The sequence below is a fragment of the Nanorana parkeri genome, unplaced genomic scaffold (genome assembly GCF_000935625.1).
Source record: "Nanorana parkeri isolate BGI_ZX_2015 unplaced genomic scaffold, ASM93562v1 scaffold50, whole genome shotgun sequence".
In the NCBI taxonomy this organism is placed as follows: Eukaryota; Metazoa; Chordata; class Amphibia; order Anura; family Dicroglossidae; genus Nanorana; species Nanorana parkeri.
The window spans coordinates 2,556,657-2,573,610 of NW_017306318.1; the positions used below are offsets into that span (position 1 = coordinate 2,556,657).

General features: G+C 44.1%; 2 protein-coding genes across 3 annotated transcripts in view; one reads left to right on the forward strand and one right to left on the reverse strand.

Annotated features, from left to right (window-relative positions):
• Positions 1–206: 206 nt before the first annotated feature.
• LOC108802534 (STE20-related kinase adapter protein alpha-like) lies at positions 207–8,480 on the forward strand. Its single transcript, XM_018574399.1, has 9 exons — positions 207–312; positions 1,924–2,045; positions 2,847–2,955; positions 3,812–3,935; positions 4,684–4,855; positions 5,702–5,806; positions 6,851–7,083; positions 7,773–7,815; positions 7,974–8,480. Exons 1-9 carry the CDS (start codon positions 261–263, stop codon positions 8,124–8,126), a joined length of 1,113 nt encoding a protein of 370 aa, XP_018429901.1. The 5' UTR covers positions 207–260; the 3' UTR covers positions 8,127–8,480.
• A 5,249-nt stretch (positions 8,481–13,729) lies between these two features.
• Positions 13,730–16,954, reverse strand: part of RNF113A (ring finger protein 113A) — a 16,637-nt gene continuing 13,412 nt past the window's right edge. For both annotated transcript variants that reach the window (XM_018574478.1, XM_018574486.1), the window contains exons 7-10: positions 16,674–16,763; positions 15,456–15,549; positions 14,563–14,669; positions 13,730–13,823 (exon numbers count right to left, since the gene is read on the reverse strand). In XM_018574478.1, coding sequence (XP_018429980.1) covers positions 13,753–13,823; positions 14,563–14,669; positions 15,456–15,549; positions 16,674–16,763 — 362 coding nt within the window. In that variant the 3' untranslated portion in view covers positions 13,730–13,752. The remainder of the gene's footprint in view (positions 13,824–14,562; positions 14,670–15,455; positions 15,550–16,673; positions 16,764–16,954) is intronic.

Here is a 16,954-nt window from a genome sequence, read left to right on the forward strand (position 1 = left end):
GGTCATTTTAACGTGGAAATAACCTTTTATCAGGTATCTTGTTCCTAGTGTTCAGACAAATTGCACATCACAGCTATTCTGTACTGTCACACGGTGCACTTGTTTTATAAATCTCCCCCATTCTTTTCAGTGAGATATTCTATTCTAACAAAGTCTCTTTGGTTCCACTTCTTGTCTAATGTCTGCCTTGGTGTTCTGAACTTTAGCCCGATGAAGCAGCCAGCGCGGAGTCCATAGCGTCTTGTCGCAGTCCGGACACCATGGGGGTATATACTCCAGATAATAGTTGTTATGACCTCCTCACTGTTATAGGTAAGCAACGGATATTTTCTCTGCTAGTTGGGCAGCAGGTTTGTCGTCATTGCTATATATCACCAGCCTGGGACAGGTACATAGAGTAGCCAGGCATCTATTATTCAAATCATCTAGGGGGCAGCTTATCTTATGCTTAATTATCATCCCTGCATAGATTTTGTGCAGCAGTCCTGCTCTTCAAATAGCTCTCAACTTCATGTTCCTGAGCACACAAGCATACAGTTTGGGTGGTCTCAGGTTCCCACCAAATCCACCCATAGCCTAATATCTGCACCCCTGATCATTTGGAGAGGAAGTCTTAGAGACCCTGTCACCAAACTAAAAACTGCAGGTAAAAGAAAATTGAGTGTTTTTTAAATGATTACTTGCATTATGTCTCCTTTCTGTACATTTTCATTCACTTCACAATGTGTCTGAGCTTGCTAAAAAAGAAATTGGACTACTACAGGAAGAGTCAATTCTCTAGCACTGCCTGTTCCCTCCTTGCACGTCTTCTGGGATTGTCTAATTACTGTCTTAGTCCTCTGACACTGCCTTCACTTCTCTACATAACCTTTTACGTATCTACCAGGGAAGGAGTGAAGGTGAATGCTAGAGAGTGTCACTTGAATGACCACTTTGACCCTGCTGGGGCTGCTGACATCACATCCAAGATGGCGGCACCCAGCAGCAGTCTCAGGGCTTTCTACATAAGGGAGGCTTTTACAGGCAAAAAACATGCATATGGTAAATGCTCCCACAACATTATGGTAAGGTGGTTGAAATGGATGGTTTGGCGACAGGGTCTCTTTACTAAACCTGTTCACGTGTACATCTTTAATTACAAACTATACCGAGCAAGGTTTATAAGCAGGCTCTGTTGTAACACACTTGAATACGGTACCATTCACATTAAGCTGATCACATTTATGTGTGCATTAAAGAAAACAATGAGCAAAACTTAAAGGGAATCTGCCTGCCCATAATAACCTTCCCTGCAGGGAGCCCTGAGAGCTTAAAAAGACATTATACTGTGTCATTGTCAGTGCTTACACAGGGATAATGACATCCTTCCCTGTGTGACAGTGCTCAGCCCAGGCTATAAGTTGTGCAGCCTTGCTTCTGTCAGAGCAGAGATGTTAGCCCAGTGTCAGGCTGTTAGGACCCAATGGGAAGGCTGATCTGTCTCCCTCCATAGCTCATGGTTTATTACTAACGCACACTCCTGGCAGCAGGAGGAGAGTAAAACTGTCAAATAACAAAGCCTTTATATTTGAATCTTTTACATAATCCTAAATCACCTTTTGTTATATGAATGGCTGTTATCAGCACTGGACGCAGGTAACAAATATGACAGTCTTTCAGCTTGACAACTCCGCTCTGATAAAGAGAGACTACAAGTAAGTAAAATCTAACACTGCAATGTTATAAGAATATCAAGAGTAGCGTCACATTACAGATAACTATTGGTGGCTGGTTCTCGGTACATCGTAAAGATAATAGTTGTCTTGTAGGCAGAAGGGAAGGTGGGCTTCAAATATCTGTAATCTGGCTCTGAGAAGTTTAGAGTACAATGTGCATTTGTACCGTTTAGAATTTGATGGTCCGCTGATATTTTATTTTCCTCAGGGAGAGGATTTGAGGACCTGATGACGGTAAACTTAGCGCGATACAAACCCTCGGGGGAGTATGTTTGTATCAGAAGAGTTAACTTGGAGTATTGCACCAACGATATGGTGGCCTTCCTGCAGGTAATCTTTGTTTGTGTGGCATCCACTCATATTCTAATGCTTTCTTATGTACTCCTTCATAACATCATATGTTTGCTGCATATCCCCTGATGAATGACCGCTAAAACATTTGCACATTTTATTTACCCCTGCCCTCGAAATATTCCTACACAGTGCTTCTAAACAATGTTTCCTGACTTTATAAAGATAGTGATTGCCACTTATTGCCTGCTTTTTATTAACATTACGTACCCTTAGACATCAATTCATATTAATATCCCCTCATTAGGAGTTCCATTATGAAATTGTTTGCCTTTAACGTAAACATGTGGCAGCATATTACATCCAAAAATGCCGCTTATGCTGCGGAGCAGGTAACCCCAATGCCTGTGGGCCTGGGAGGATCGTCTGCAGAGCACCAAGGGGACACAAATTGTGACATTCTGATATGCAAAAAGTAACCAGTTCATGTTGTCACCAGCTTTACTCACCCCTTTCTACTTCCTGCTTTCCACTATTGGTTAGCAAGGCTGCCCTTTGCAATGATAAGCCAATACTGAGGTGCGGAAGTTAATGGGTAGGGCTGGCAGCCAAGCATCTGGTTGCATATTAAAGTCCCAATTTTTATGGTTCTCGTGCACTCTAGAGTATCCTGCCAGGTGTTCAAGCACCCCTATGCAGTTTAAGTCCTGTTAACTTGTCCAGCTGTGCATTTTTCCTTCACTTGAGTGAGTTTTTACTATAAGAAGTCGTGGGTGATGTTGATTGGTTACCAGGATTTCTAGATTTCCCTGGATGCTAACCAAACCTTCTCGTCTGCAGACGGAACTTCATGTGTCTAAGCTGTTCAACCACCCCAACATCCTCCCTTACAGAGCCACATTCATAGCCAACAATGAGCTGTGGGTGGTCACCCCGTTCATGGCTTACGGTGAGTAGAACTGAAAGCTAGTTTGGTAAGATGGTGTTTAGAACACTGATGATACCTGACTATGGCAACCAAATGCACATCAATGTACTCCTGCCTGTGATGACCTGGCAGACTCTTTGATCTCCAAGGAATCACAATGAATCACCAGCACACACACGGAATACAGTTTCAATTCTTCTTTGTTGTGTTTATTAAAACGTCACATGCCATCAAATGCTAACGTTTTGGAACCACGCAGGGACCCTTTATCAGAGTGACTTAGAGAGATGAAGTAGTCTGCATGGTCCCGAAACGTTAGCATTTGATGACCTGATGTGACGTTTTAATAAACACGACAAAGAAGAATTGAAACCTCATCCCGTGTGTGCTGGTGATTCATTGTGATTCCTTGGAGATCAAAGAACCAGTCAGGTCCTCACAGGCCGGAGTACATTGATGTGCATTTGGTTGCCATAGTCGGGTATCAATCAGGAATCATTCCTTGGAGTTCTGCACGGCGCCATATGTGCCATCACTACAAGCACCACCATTATTTCAAGGTTCCAATGCCGTAAGGAGTGCAGGTGGCTCATGATATTACAAGTTCTCTGATCTATCAACTAAAAAATAAACTTATGTCTTTAGATACACTTTGACCTTGTGTCATAATGTCAAAGGTCACCTAAAGCGTCACAACATCTGCTTTCTCTGCAATGGAACGCCAAGCGGAGCACCTGTTTTGAAGCATGTGTTTGATCAGGAGACCACAGCATGTTGGTGTTTTTTGGATTGGTTTACAACGTTTGGTAGACTGTAGTTGTTTGTTCTCATTCCACTTGGTAATAAAGTGATGGTCTCGCTGTGTCTCTCCTGGCAGGGTCAGCCAAGGACCTGATATGCACACACTTCACAGATGGAATGAGTGAGCTGGCAATCGCTTACATCCTGCTTGGAGTGTTGAAAGCCTTGGATTACATCCATCATATGGGTTACGTTCACAGGTAACATAGGGCAGGGGTCAAATGATGGCGACTTCATTATTCAAAGGGAGAATGTGGTTCATGGGGTAGCTAAGCAAGTGGCTACATGATTATTTCATCTATAAACTATGGTATGGCCAGATGTAGTGAGAATGCTAATATCAATACAAACCATGAATTGGCTCTTGGCTTGTAAAGGCCAGGGTGCTGCTATTAGGAGTGGGGGTCCTTGGCTCTGTGTAAGCTCCATACCAATGTTAAGGGGCTCTAGTGGGAGAATGAGGTGATAGGGGAGTTAAATTGAAGATGAATTTGCACTTCTTATCCCCCCTGCTCTATAGCACCTCTGCTTTTTTGCCCTCTTTGTATGAAAGAGCAGCACCTTATGTGACAGTGATCCCATGTAGAATTACATACTGTATGCCAGGGGTAGCCAAACTCGGGCCCTCCAGCTGTGGTGAAACTACAAATCCCATGATGCATCTCTCCCCGGGAGTCGTGGCTGAGAATCTTGCAATGCCTCATGGGGTTTGTAGTTCTACCACAGCTGGAGAGCCGATTTTGGCTACCCCTGTGTATGCCATTGTAGTTTTTTAATGCGATTTATTCTATAAACAGCCTTTTGATTACAAGGAAGGACATTATACTACTTTGTCCCCACAGACTTCCATATGAAAGATCTTCCTAGAAGTCCCTTCTTTAAACTAAACGGGTTATTTGCAGTGTAACTCATTTAGTATCTGGCCAAATAATAATTGTCTTTCTGCAGGAGTGTGAAGGCCAGTCACATCCTCATCTCTGTGGAAGGGAAGGTGTACCTCTCTGGCCTGCGCAGTATTCTTAGTATGATAAACCACGGACAGCGACTGAAAGTGGTCCATGATTTCCCCAAGCACAGTTCCCGGGTTCTTCCCTGGCTGAGCCCGGAGCTCTTACAGCAGGTGAGATGAGTATATAGTATACACTGTACAATTTACAAAGCGTTCATGCTGTACTAAAATACCTGATTAATGCCATCGGCTTTTCTCAACCTTTTCACTCTGGAGGAAAAAAAACAAATGTCAGCTCAATAGGGAACCCCTATGGAAGCTTATAGCTATAGTTCATGGTAGATGAGTGTGCTCAGTAAATTGTGGAATCATAAAGAATATGCTGTACCTGCAGAATGTGATGCCCAGAGCACATCCGTTTGCAGTCCACCCTCTGGCCCCATATGACAAAATTGTTTTCAATCATCATAAAAAGAAATGAATAATGCCAGGAAAGATATACATTGTCAACATTGTACTGTCCTCCTCTTACACTAGAGAGCAGTGGAGACGTGCCCTCTAATGATAGTGGCCCATTGAATAGTGCCGTCCAACATTGCTGGTCAGTGTAGAAGTGACCTTTACATTGGATGCCAGTGGATAATTGCCCCCTTACATTGCTGGTCAGTGTAGAAGTGACCTTATACATTGGATGCCAGTGGACAATTGCCCCCTTACATTGCTGGTCAGTGTAGAAGTGACCTTATACATTGGATGCCAGTGGACAATTGCCCCCTTACATTGCTAGTCAGTGTAGAAGTGACCTTATACATTGGATGCCAGTGGACAATTGCCCCCTTACATTGATGGTCAGTGTAGGTGGAAGATCAAAATCCACCACTGCTCCCAGCCCAAGGATCCCCTAGCAACCTCCTGGAGGAACCCTGGTTGAGAGACTCATCTATATGGTAACTTTTAGGAGTTAAGCGCTCCTTGACAGCTGTGATCAACCTTTTTGGGTTTTTTTTTTTTTTACAGAACCTCCAGGGGTACGATGCCAAATCTGACATCTACAGTGTGGGGATTACAGCGTGCGAGCTTGCTAATGGACACGTGCCATTCAAAGACATGCCAGCTACGCAGGTAAGGACAATGGTATGGCTACTAGGACTCATTTGTTTCTTGTTTCTTAAAGTATCTAAATGAGAAACTGTCTGCTATTGTGGGTTCCAGAACCCATGGTAGCAATTGCTCATAGTGCATTTAGATTCAGCTTAGAATGTTCCCTGCATCATCTTTATTTCATTCGAGGGTCTATTCATGGCAGGCATTGCTGTTGTTCACTCACAATAAGCCCATATACACAATACTGGGTATTCTGTAAATTTATCCTTGAACTCCTCTACTAGTCAGCCCTTCTCTTTGCTTATCGTGTAGAAAATTGAAGCCAAATCAATGTGTCCCAGCTACTTGCTTTCCCTCCAGGACCTTATCACATTCTCGCACACAGGGTATCATCAGGACAGGAAGTTGGGGTATGTCTCCCTAATAGGAAAACTGCAATGAAACCATTTCCATACACTGCTAATAGAAGAAAAGTATGTTTGTTGCTTCTTTGCAGAGATTCCCCCCTTAGTTCCTGTCTCACTGAGACCCTATCATACTCAGACGATATTTCATCTTGAGAGGAAGTGATGGTAGGGCTCCCCAATGTGAACAGGAACAGCAGATAAAACCAAATGTTCCCTTACCTTTTAATGCAGATGTTGGCATTTACTACACTCCATGTATAAAACCAGAAACTGATATTGTGGACTCTGATAATCCTAGTCCGTATACCTCACTGTGTCCATTAGAAGTGTACTGCAAGTCATGGCACTTATACAGCATTTTAGAATGGTGCAGAGATTGCCAACCTGGGCAATAGACCACCGCCATGTCTGCATTGCACACTGATGACTGGGCTATGTAGCACAGGTGAGAAGGGCATATATCTGCCTATGTGTTAGGTCAGACATTTAGAACTATAGAAACAAGCTTTTTGACAAAAAGGAAATTTTTTAAAAATACATTTTCAAACATGTTACACTTTCAATATGACAGTTGGATTCTGATGGAATCATTTAGGCAGCCAGATTTAGATAAATGAAGCCTGGTATGATACTACTTGACTTGTCTCCTCACTAGATGCTCCTTGAGAAGCTGAATGGCACGGTGCCCTGCTTGCTGGACACGGCAACCATTCCTGCCTCAGATCTCATCATGAAGACCTCTCGCTCTGGAGCGGACTCTGGCATTGGAGAAGGCACCTCCTGTCGCCCCTCCAACGGGGAGCACAGCATGCACCCTTACAACCGCACCTTCTCCCCACACTTCCACAACTTGGTGGAGCAGTGTCTGCAGAGAAACCCTGAGCTACGGTGAGGCTTGGCATAGATTGGAATATCTGATGGCTATGGTTAAAGAAGAACGCTGGGGAATTGTTTTTAAATTAACCCTTGCTACCCCCCCGCACTGCACGGGTTAAGTGCTCATTTGTGTCTAGGTGCTAAAGTAACACTGATATACTCACCCGAAGCTCCGACATCGCCCCCTCCAGTCTGTCTTCCCCTCACCCTGCAACATTAAAATCTTCCTCAGGTCTATACACAGTGTATAGACGCTGATGATTTACGGGACTTTAGAGCGCTGCAGAGGAGGGGGGAGATGTTAGAAGGGCCAGTCTAAGAAGAAGCCGGCTTGGCGCTTCGGGTGAGTCTTATTTTGTGAGCCTAGACACAAACGAGCACTTACCCCTTGCTGTGCGGGGGCAGTCACATTATTATACAGGATTTATATAGCGCCAACAGTTTGTGCAGCGCTTTACAATATAAGGAAGATATTACAATCAAGACAAGATGGTAATGAGTGGTCCCTGGTGCCTAAACAGGTGGGTAGGGGAGCTATTGGGCAAGGGAGAGCATTTAAGTGTACCTGTTGCAAACCACAGATTTGACTAAATCCTGAAGTTTAGCTATGGTGAAGCTTGTGAAGGAGCCAGAATTTTCCTCTGCCACACTGATATTGATATGGTTCCTCATTCCAATTCATATTTTTGTCTGTTTTGCAGGCCTAACGCTGGCACTCTGCTCAATCATTCCTTCTTCAAACAGGTAAATGTGCCCCGTGTTCCATCCAAGCATTAAATGCATTGCAGAGATTGCCCAGTTGGCATGCTGCAGGGTCACGGCTGCTGTAATGGGTTGAATGGCATATTTATTTATTTTTGGTTAGTGGTGCCAAATTTAACAAAGATTTCTACTTCTCACAGATAAAGCGTAGAGCATCTGAAGCCCTTCCCGAGCTCCTCCGTCCAGTGTCCCCCATCACCAACTTCGAGGGAGCTAGACGTTCAGATCTGCCCGGATTAGAGGGACTGGTATCTAACTTGGATCAGCTGGATGTGGATGACTGGGACTTTTAAGGAAGAGGGGAGGGATTGGAATCCCGTTAATGTTTACACTGCACTGGCCCCGACAGGAGGTCTCGCTTATTGGAGGTGCATGAGGAAACCCACCATCACAAATCTTAGGCGTGCATACAGAGAAGCTGCCTCTGATGTTGGCAGCAGCCTCATCTCACCGTTCGTGTTGTTCGTTCCTCTGGAAGAAGGCACACTATGCTGGAATTTGTCTCGTATATAGACGTAGTTAACCTGCTTTGCGCTGTACGGTCACTGAACATGTCAGTTCACTTGGTTATCACCACTGGTCACCCAACCCTGCTTGTTCACAGGTGGCACCTGCTAATCAGTGTTGTGCAAAACCAGCGGCTATTTTCACAAGGTGGCATGCTCAGAGGTTTGTCCAATAAAGCTTTGATTACTGTAAGTAGGGAAGGGGGCCTGATCATGAGTCCTCTCCTTTATGATCAGCCAAGACCACCATCTTAAAGACATCAGAGGCCTTCAGCAGGTTTGGTAGACCTGTGGCACACCTCCCATATATATCTTACCACTCATGTTATTGCCTATGCACGCTGTTCAAGCTGGAACATCCATCAGTGGGGGGCAGGTTGCCTCCCATGGTCATTGGGCACCAGACAACCCTCCAAACGTGCCCATTTAATGGACAGGCTGCCCTACTGGGAATGAACTCATTCTTGGTGGGATGAGGCTACTATTTATGTATAGGCTTCCTGATAATGTTTACAATGAATATTAATTGAGGGCCGGTCCAGCTGTAACCCAATGGGAATTGTAGCGAGGGGCAATGAGATTAACATTGTCACTGGCATATTGTATTAGACAGGTCAGGCTGCTGATGTGTATTGGCCAGTGTCAGATGCAGCAGCAGAGACCTCCATTGAGCGTTTTCTAGATTGGTACAGATGAATTGGCATTAATTGCAGTGCAGGTATCTCTCGGGAAGGAACTTAGAATACATTAGTAGCCTTTTGTCTTTTTTGGAACCTTTTTATAAGAAAAAAAAGAATTATGTTTCACAGGGTTTGGAGCCAGGAAATAAGCCTTTCCCAAAATGTCACTTTCATTGTGTGGATCATGGAGAACGTAGTGACTACTCACCCTGTCCAAATTGCTTTGATTACAGACTTGTCCTTGTATGCTAGCAGGTGATATACAACCTTTAGTGCAGGTATCGGCAAGGGTCACTAAAATAGAAACAACAGCTGTGCATTACCTTATATTCTGTGCTGACGGGATATTTTCACCCTTAATATAGATTTCCTTTAACCAGGGACACAATGGATCCCTTGAAACATCTACCCAGCCATGGCGGTAATGACTTGGATACTATTTATAACGCTGATCGTTTTATTGCACCCGGTCATCGATGGTGGAAATGATAGACCCAGCATGTGTTGATTGCCCTTCACATTGTTAAATGCCGTTCTTTTTGTTGTTTTTAAAGGTGTTCAAATTGCTGAAATGTAAAACAATGTTTGGTCTTCTCTAATGAGCGGGAACTGGTGCTTCTTCCAGGTTAATCTGACAGTGTGAGCCCCAACCTCCATCCTCACCTGTTGTCTAAGCAGCGTGGCTGAAAAGTCCATTCATTCTGTGATCTGGAGTGCCCCTTTGTAAGTGATAGTCCATACGAAATGTAGATTTCAGTCTGTTGTGACTGTTGGTTAGATTTTGGATTCCCCTGATGAGCTACCGCTGTCACAATTCCATTCAGCCATTAGAAATCCAAATGACTTTGAAATAAAGGGACAGAGAAGGGGTTAGGAGTCCAGATGAATGTGACACCTGCATTATGGTGCTACAAGGAAATTGCTCATCATTGCATGCCATTGGATATTACTTACTGCCTGTGTCCTTGTTGGAAATATGTCATCTCTTCCTTTGCCTGTGACACCTTGACAAGCTGCCACAGGGACAGGAAGTGAGGGAAATTCTCCCCACCTCCAATCGGGGACACAGACATTAATAAAAAAAATGACAGGGTTTTCAAAGTGTCTCCACTCTGCTTAAACAGTCTCTTAACCCCTTAGCGTCTCCAAGTGGTAACATTTTGTCCTGGTGAGGTGAAGCTGATGGTAGATCTAAAGGAGATTGTACAAACTGTTGTGTAGGGACTGTCAGACCGGATACAAAGTGAATGAATTGTTTAGGTAGACCCATATCAAAAAGCTTTGCTCAGGTCCCAGTTCTTCTCTCTTTCTTTGTTTACGTCCCATGTCACTGTCTGTATGACATGGACACTTTCTATTGGCTCACCAGGAGTGGGGTCCTCTCAGGATCCAGAAGAGGAGTGACATTGTGCCAGTAGGGGGATCAGCGGTCTCAGGTGCATTAAGTATAGGATAGTAATCCCCTGTACGCAGAAACGGCAGCGGTGAGGGACCCGGGCAAATGATTATAACATGCTTCAACAGGTATGAAAAATTCTTGTGGTATGGGTTAGAAGGGGGACAAAATGATCCCCCAAAAGGGGCTTTAAAGAATACTGTACAATAACAAACCTGTATGGACTAGGACTTTAATTTACTCTAGTTTTATTTTTACTGTAAATTCTATGTTGAGGTGTGTAAATCTTTGTATATACAACTTCTTACTAGCAGGCTGGTTACAGTGACAGACAATGGACAACCTGTCCAGTATGTGTATCAGATAAATCACCTATTGGTATCCTTTATAGTACAAGGCCTGTGTCTGATTTCAGCTCATTCTACTCCCTTTTGGCCATTACAAGGGGGTCTTAACCCCGGACCAGGGCTGGTGTAGGTAGGTGTTGCTGAACATAACCTTTTCCATTTGAATGCAGCACTTCTCTAGTGCATAGGTTTCAATGCAAAATGAAACAAAAGGTTGTGTTAGACCTGCTTTGCCAACTATGTCAAACCCACCCTAATAGGACCTGCTTCCAAAGAAGGTCTAACTGCTTCAGAACGGTCATCCATTCCACACCATGAATGTCAAAAAGAATGGTCATCTACTGTAGAATTATTTATCAGGGTGCAGTAGGAGACTTCACATACCACAGCTGACCTAAAAGCTCTAATATGGGGATTTGATCATGGGTGTCCCCAAAAGACTGAAGGAGCCAGTATATGATGAAGACTCCACCCATACCTATTATTATGCTGTGGCCCGATCCCATATAGCAATTGTTCAGAGCTAGCTGTATCCTAGCGCAGAATGAGTCGGCTGTACACTCACTTGGCACAGTTCCCTTGTTACTCCTTGCCTGCATTGTAAAGGATTGTACAGAGACGTGTTCTAGTTTACAGCTTGTTAGGCTGCAGGAAGGAGGCTAAGAAAGGATCGAGCCATGTTAGCCTTCCTCAGGAGTTGATAATGAATGCTTTCTATCATTGCCACATGCAACTCTTTAAAATAGGGCTGATCCTTCCCTTGGGGAAGGTTTACATATGCGCAAGAAGTGGTGTTACTACCTAATTAGCTAGTCTATGACCAATGTCCATTTTGGAACAGGAGGTCCCTTTTCTCTGCATGGCTTATAAGTAAAGTCTTTTTAGTTCTTGAAAGAGCTGACAGGCGGGCTTAATATGTCAGGAGAGATTGAGTGAGTCTTCTGTCATAGAAGCTTCTACCTGCTCGAGCAGCACTTCTTGAGATAAAAGCCGGTTCAAATCCCCTGTGCTTATAGCATCAGTATCTTCTCCATCTATATTCCCTGAGGCCTCGGTCCTCGCAGCAATCTCGCCATTTAAGTTTTTGGAAGTAGGAATGGGGGTCTTGAGACAGGAAGCTCTTGCTTGAGATGATTGTAAAGAGACCCTGTCACTTCCTTGTCCACTGCAGCCTGGATGTTATACAAAACTGAATTCAAACCTATCATTTCACTAAACAGGGCCTTCAAGTCTGATTCACTGCACGCCTGCAGACTCCTCAGCATTGCTATTTCATACCTGGGCCTAAATCATAACTCTGCATCATGTCTGATCAAGTGAACAGATATCTACAGCAACAACGTATGATCAAAGAAGCCGGGGACGAGCCTTCCTACAGAGGCCCATGTCTAATCTGTCAGGATCATACCACTACAACCATATTCCTGTAGCCTCCACACCTCTTTCAGTGATACAGCGCCCCCTTAGACAACGCCTGCAGTTTTGTGGTGGTGTTTTGTGTTTTTTAATTAATTATAAACCTCTGTGCGTGTCTGCAGCCCGTGAACAAGTGCACAGACACGTCATCTAAAGAGGGGAATTTATCAAAACTGGAGCAGACAATCTGGAGCAGTTGTCCATAGCAACCAGTTAGCATTCACCTTTCATTTTCAAAGCTTAACTGAACAAACTAAAGAGAGAAGCTGATTGGTTGCCATGGGTAAGTGCTCCAGATTCTGTCTGCTCCCACCCCCTCCCCCCCAGTGTATTACACAATGACAAGGAGATTCTCTGTTACATGTTGTTGCCAAAATAAATAAATACATTTTATATACTTTCACCCAATTCTTCCTCATCTTCTCTAATGATCACCAATGGCTTACTGATTACAATACATTGATTTTTAAATGTGACCGATGGGAATAATTACATGTAACAGCTACATGGAGGGGGAATTAATTAAATCTGGAGCAGCTGTGCACGGCCACCAATCAGCTTCTCTCTTTCATTTTTAAATCTGAACTGAAGAGAGAAGCGTCTGCTCCAGTTTTGACAAATTCCCCTCACGCTGAAGTCCAGGCAAACCTCTAATACATGTATACATGTACACCTCTAATACACGTATGAAGCATATATGGGAGCCAATTTGAATTTCTGTCCTTCCAGCCTTGAGATTTTCACAGCTCTGCCACATAACACAGCCCTGTCTGACAGGGTAAAAGATTGTTCTGTGCTGCAGTTAAACCCTTATAGGTTTTGTCGCTGGTTTGGCAGGTGGAACAGCTACCACGTATGTAATTATCAGATTGCTGGAGCACAGGTTTAACATTCCCATCATCTGATATTTAAAAAGGAGAACTATGAGGTGTGTGATTTTCACTCATCCTCATAGTTCGAGCCGACATGTGACAATGAAACGGTCACAGGTTGGCTCAATAGATCGGGAAGTGAGAGAACGCATACGGTCGCTCGCACACTTCTCGATCTATCCCTGCAGAGAGTGGTGACGGTCACTCATGGCTCCCTGTAGGGATTCCCTGGTCCGATCCTCCAGCGCTGAGTGGAGCAACGGGAGGGGGCGGGTACAGCTGGCTCTGCCTCTAGATAGGCAGAGACAGCTGTCACTCACGCAGCTGGGTGGATCCAGACAGTATTGTCGGATCCGTCCCGGCTGCGGCGTCTCAGTATACCGCGAGCTGTAGCTCGCGTTATACTGAGCTTTGGGTCAAGGGAGGATGTGTCCTCCTGTGACCCTTAGGAGAACTATGGGGAAAAATACTTACTCCATAATTCTCCTTTAAAGAAAAACCAGAGTAAACCCAATTCTTTCTGCTCTTACCCAGTATAACCAGTCATATCCTACTTCCAGTGTGATGTAGACCCTGAAATAACCATGTGTTCCGTGTGTTGAGGACTTCCAACCCCCATTATAAGATCAGAGCCAGAGAAACCATTTCTATCTAAAGTTTTTATTAATTTAAAAAAAAAAAAAATCAGGAAGAAAACTGGCGTTACCCCTCTTCATCAGGAGCGTTACTCTCGGCGTGATCAGCCTTGTACTTCTCTATCTTTGCAATCAATTCTGGGGGAAGAAAAAAAGACACGGATTAGTAGGCACACATATACCCAATACTCCCATATAATGATCAATGCAAGAAGCGGAGATCGGCCAATTTGATGGACAGACAATTGTCATACAATGCCAGTCTGATGGAATTCAGGCAGAGGAGTCGTGCTTGCTGCGTCCAAAGATTCTTTTTGATGGAATGGTATGAAATGATCAAATCTAAAATCAGCTCATTGTTTATGGTACAAAAAGTTACCCCTAAACCTCCCTCTCCCCAACAATGTAAATGGTTTCCTTTACCTTGTAGTATTACTCGCTGGGAGGTGAATTAGAAGGGTACCCTCGGTCAATTCCTAGTGATGTAGGCACACCTCAAGAACTACATCTCCCAAGAGCCCTTTCTTTAAATAAAGTATGACGCTCTTAGGAAGCAAGGCAGGAGCATAGGTTTGCTGGGAACGAGGAGAGGGATAGGCGTGCAGTCCAGTAGAGATGAACTGGGCACGGCTGACAACACTTTAAGATTCCAATGAAGCAGAAGAAGCATCACCTCACTTCTGGACGTTAAGCTCTAACTGGAATTTTGGGATCACTATACTTGCAGCATTTTTGAAGGAATAAGAGACTGGGAATTGTGCATGTATTGCAGGAATATACAACTAAACCCAACTCATCTATGAAGTGCTCCCAGATTAGTGGCACAGAAACCAGTGGTCCTTGTCACGGATGGTTGTAGCTAGAACACAATACGTACCTTTAGCAGGGTTGAAGACACCGTTTGTCTGTGTGTTGCATATGTAGCAACGTTTGGATTTGCGATAATGTTGCAGGGCGCAGGTCTCGCAGAAATAGTGCTTACACCTATAAAGAGGAGAGATGAATGCTTACTACTGGAGTGCAATACCTCTCTTGCCTTCCAGCAGTAGAACGATACATGTGCAATAAATAAACCAGAAGCATTAGAGCTGAACTCCAGGCAGACATAAAAGACACAATTGAATGCAGCTCTGTGTCCATTAATACATTAATATATTTGTTTAAGGACTTATATTTGATTTGCCATCAGTCTCTTGCAATCCCCTGTACAGCAGATCTCAGACTGGGAGAGCGAGAAGCAGCACAAGGAGCCAGTGACTCATATGCTAACAAGTGAAATGCCAATAAAGTGACAGAGAGAGGAGCTTATCAGTCTTCTGCTTCTCTTTTCACTGTCCATTCATAGGCTGGGGGAGGGGCAAGACCTGTAAGTGTTACCTAACTACAGCAGAGATAGACCAGATTCCCTTCCCTGACAGACAGGGCTGTGTGTCAATACTAAGTAAGTGTCAGGACTGAATGGACAGTAATAGAAATCCTTTGGCAGGTAAATGAAACCCTTTTATGTATTTCATCTGTGTATGTAGCCACTGACCCAGAGTTCAGCTTTATAAAATGATATTGGTTCTACTTATACATTATGCCCAGGCACCTAAGTGCTACTCAGTCATACAGAGAATGGCACAGGCAACTGAGCTGTTACAGGGTTGAAATACCTTGTCATATGGCACAATAGGGAAATGAACCCATGGAGAGAGGAAAAATCAGTTATGGGATTCACGGATTCTCTTATGTAATATGGCGGTATGCACTCTACCAAGGGTCACTTACTTGGTTACAATCGGGTTCTTAAAGGCATTTTTGCATATGTAACATTTAAAGGGAAGGTCCTCTTCATCGCTGCTCACTTCATAGTTCTCCTCATCTGAACAGTAAAAGACAAGAAAATGAATACGACAGGAATACACGCACATTGCAGATGATGGCGCCCTCACATTCTGTAACAAGTGCTTTGCTTCTCAAAGAATAAGTGCAGTATTAAACAAGGTACACTTATCCCTTTTGTCCCCATCCCTGAGCTAACTGATCCCAACCTCCCCCCTTCGGAGATCCATACTTACCAAAGATCCAACAGGCAAGGTTCTGCTATGGTTTACATCCAGCAATGCTCCCTCTGCTGGCCGCACCTGCACATTACAGCCTAACAGACATCTATGGGGATGTCTCATAAGAGGGAGACGGCTACAGACTTTCAGCGATCAATGTCAACAAACAAGGGAGCAACAGCCGTCGGATCCCAGTAAGTATAGATCTGCTGAGGGCGAGGGTGGGATCTTTTAGGTCAGGGGCAGCGGCACAAATATTACATGCAATAATTCTTGAAAGCAAATAGCTGGCATCATAGATGGTCATGTGTTCAGGACCATGGCAACTACTAATCTAACTAGAGGCTAGGATGGCGCCGTCTTCGGGGGATAGGACGGTTTAGTTCTGCTTTACCTTGAACCAGGGGAGACATAGAACATTATTCAGAGTCTGGTTTTTGATCAGCTTATTAGCAGCCCTACCAGCAACAGAAGCAGACAGAACTGCCAATAGGTTAAGTTAGATAGGCTGGAGATTATACAAACATAAAGGAGCTGATGTATAAATGTTCATGGCATTCCCACCACTAGATGGAGCCAACAAGCATAGGAATTTCAGCTTCAACTACTGGCGGGAATGCTGTGCAAATGGCATTCGCCCAGCTAATTGCTCGGAAGAATGTTTCTTCATCAGCCCCAAAGTGTTGTACTGGGGTTCTCCTTTAAAAACCTTACAGCAGCAGGCATCAATAAAGGATCCTGAAGAGTACATAAGTGAAAAAGAACCAAGGATGGTAACCCTCCTCCAGTCCCGTGTTTCTGTGTAAAACAATGTAGATCGACTGACAGGCCTCAAGCTGCAGTTTTTAGGGTACAGTATAAGAACCTAGCACGCCAACACACCATATCCTTCCACAAAAGAGCACCTATCACAGCTGTAAGCCACATCCAAAACATATCTCACCATTAGCACCGTATCGGCCCTCCTCCAGTTCTCGCTCCAGCTGCCAGCCATGTTTGTAATCTGAACGGTCATGCAGGAACTTACAGCTGTCTGCAAAGGAAAAGGAAGAACGATAGTAAGTATGGGGGGGCAAGAGACGGGGAAATTATTTCATAGTCACACCCAGTACTAATAAAACGTGATGGGACACTGTGTTTTAGCCATGGAACAAAAAGTAACATGTTCACTTTAACCCTTTGGCTGCCAAGCCCTCCGGAACATTTTTCAAATCAGCTGGCCAA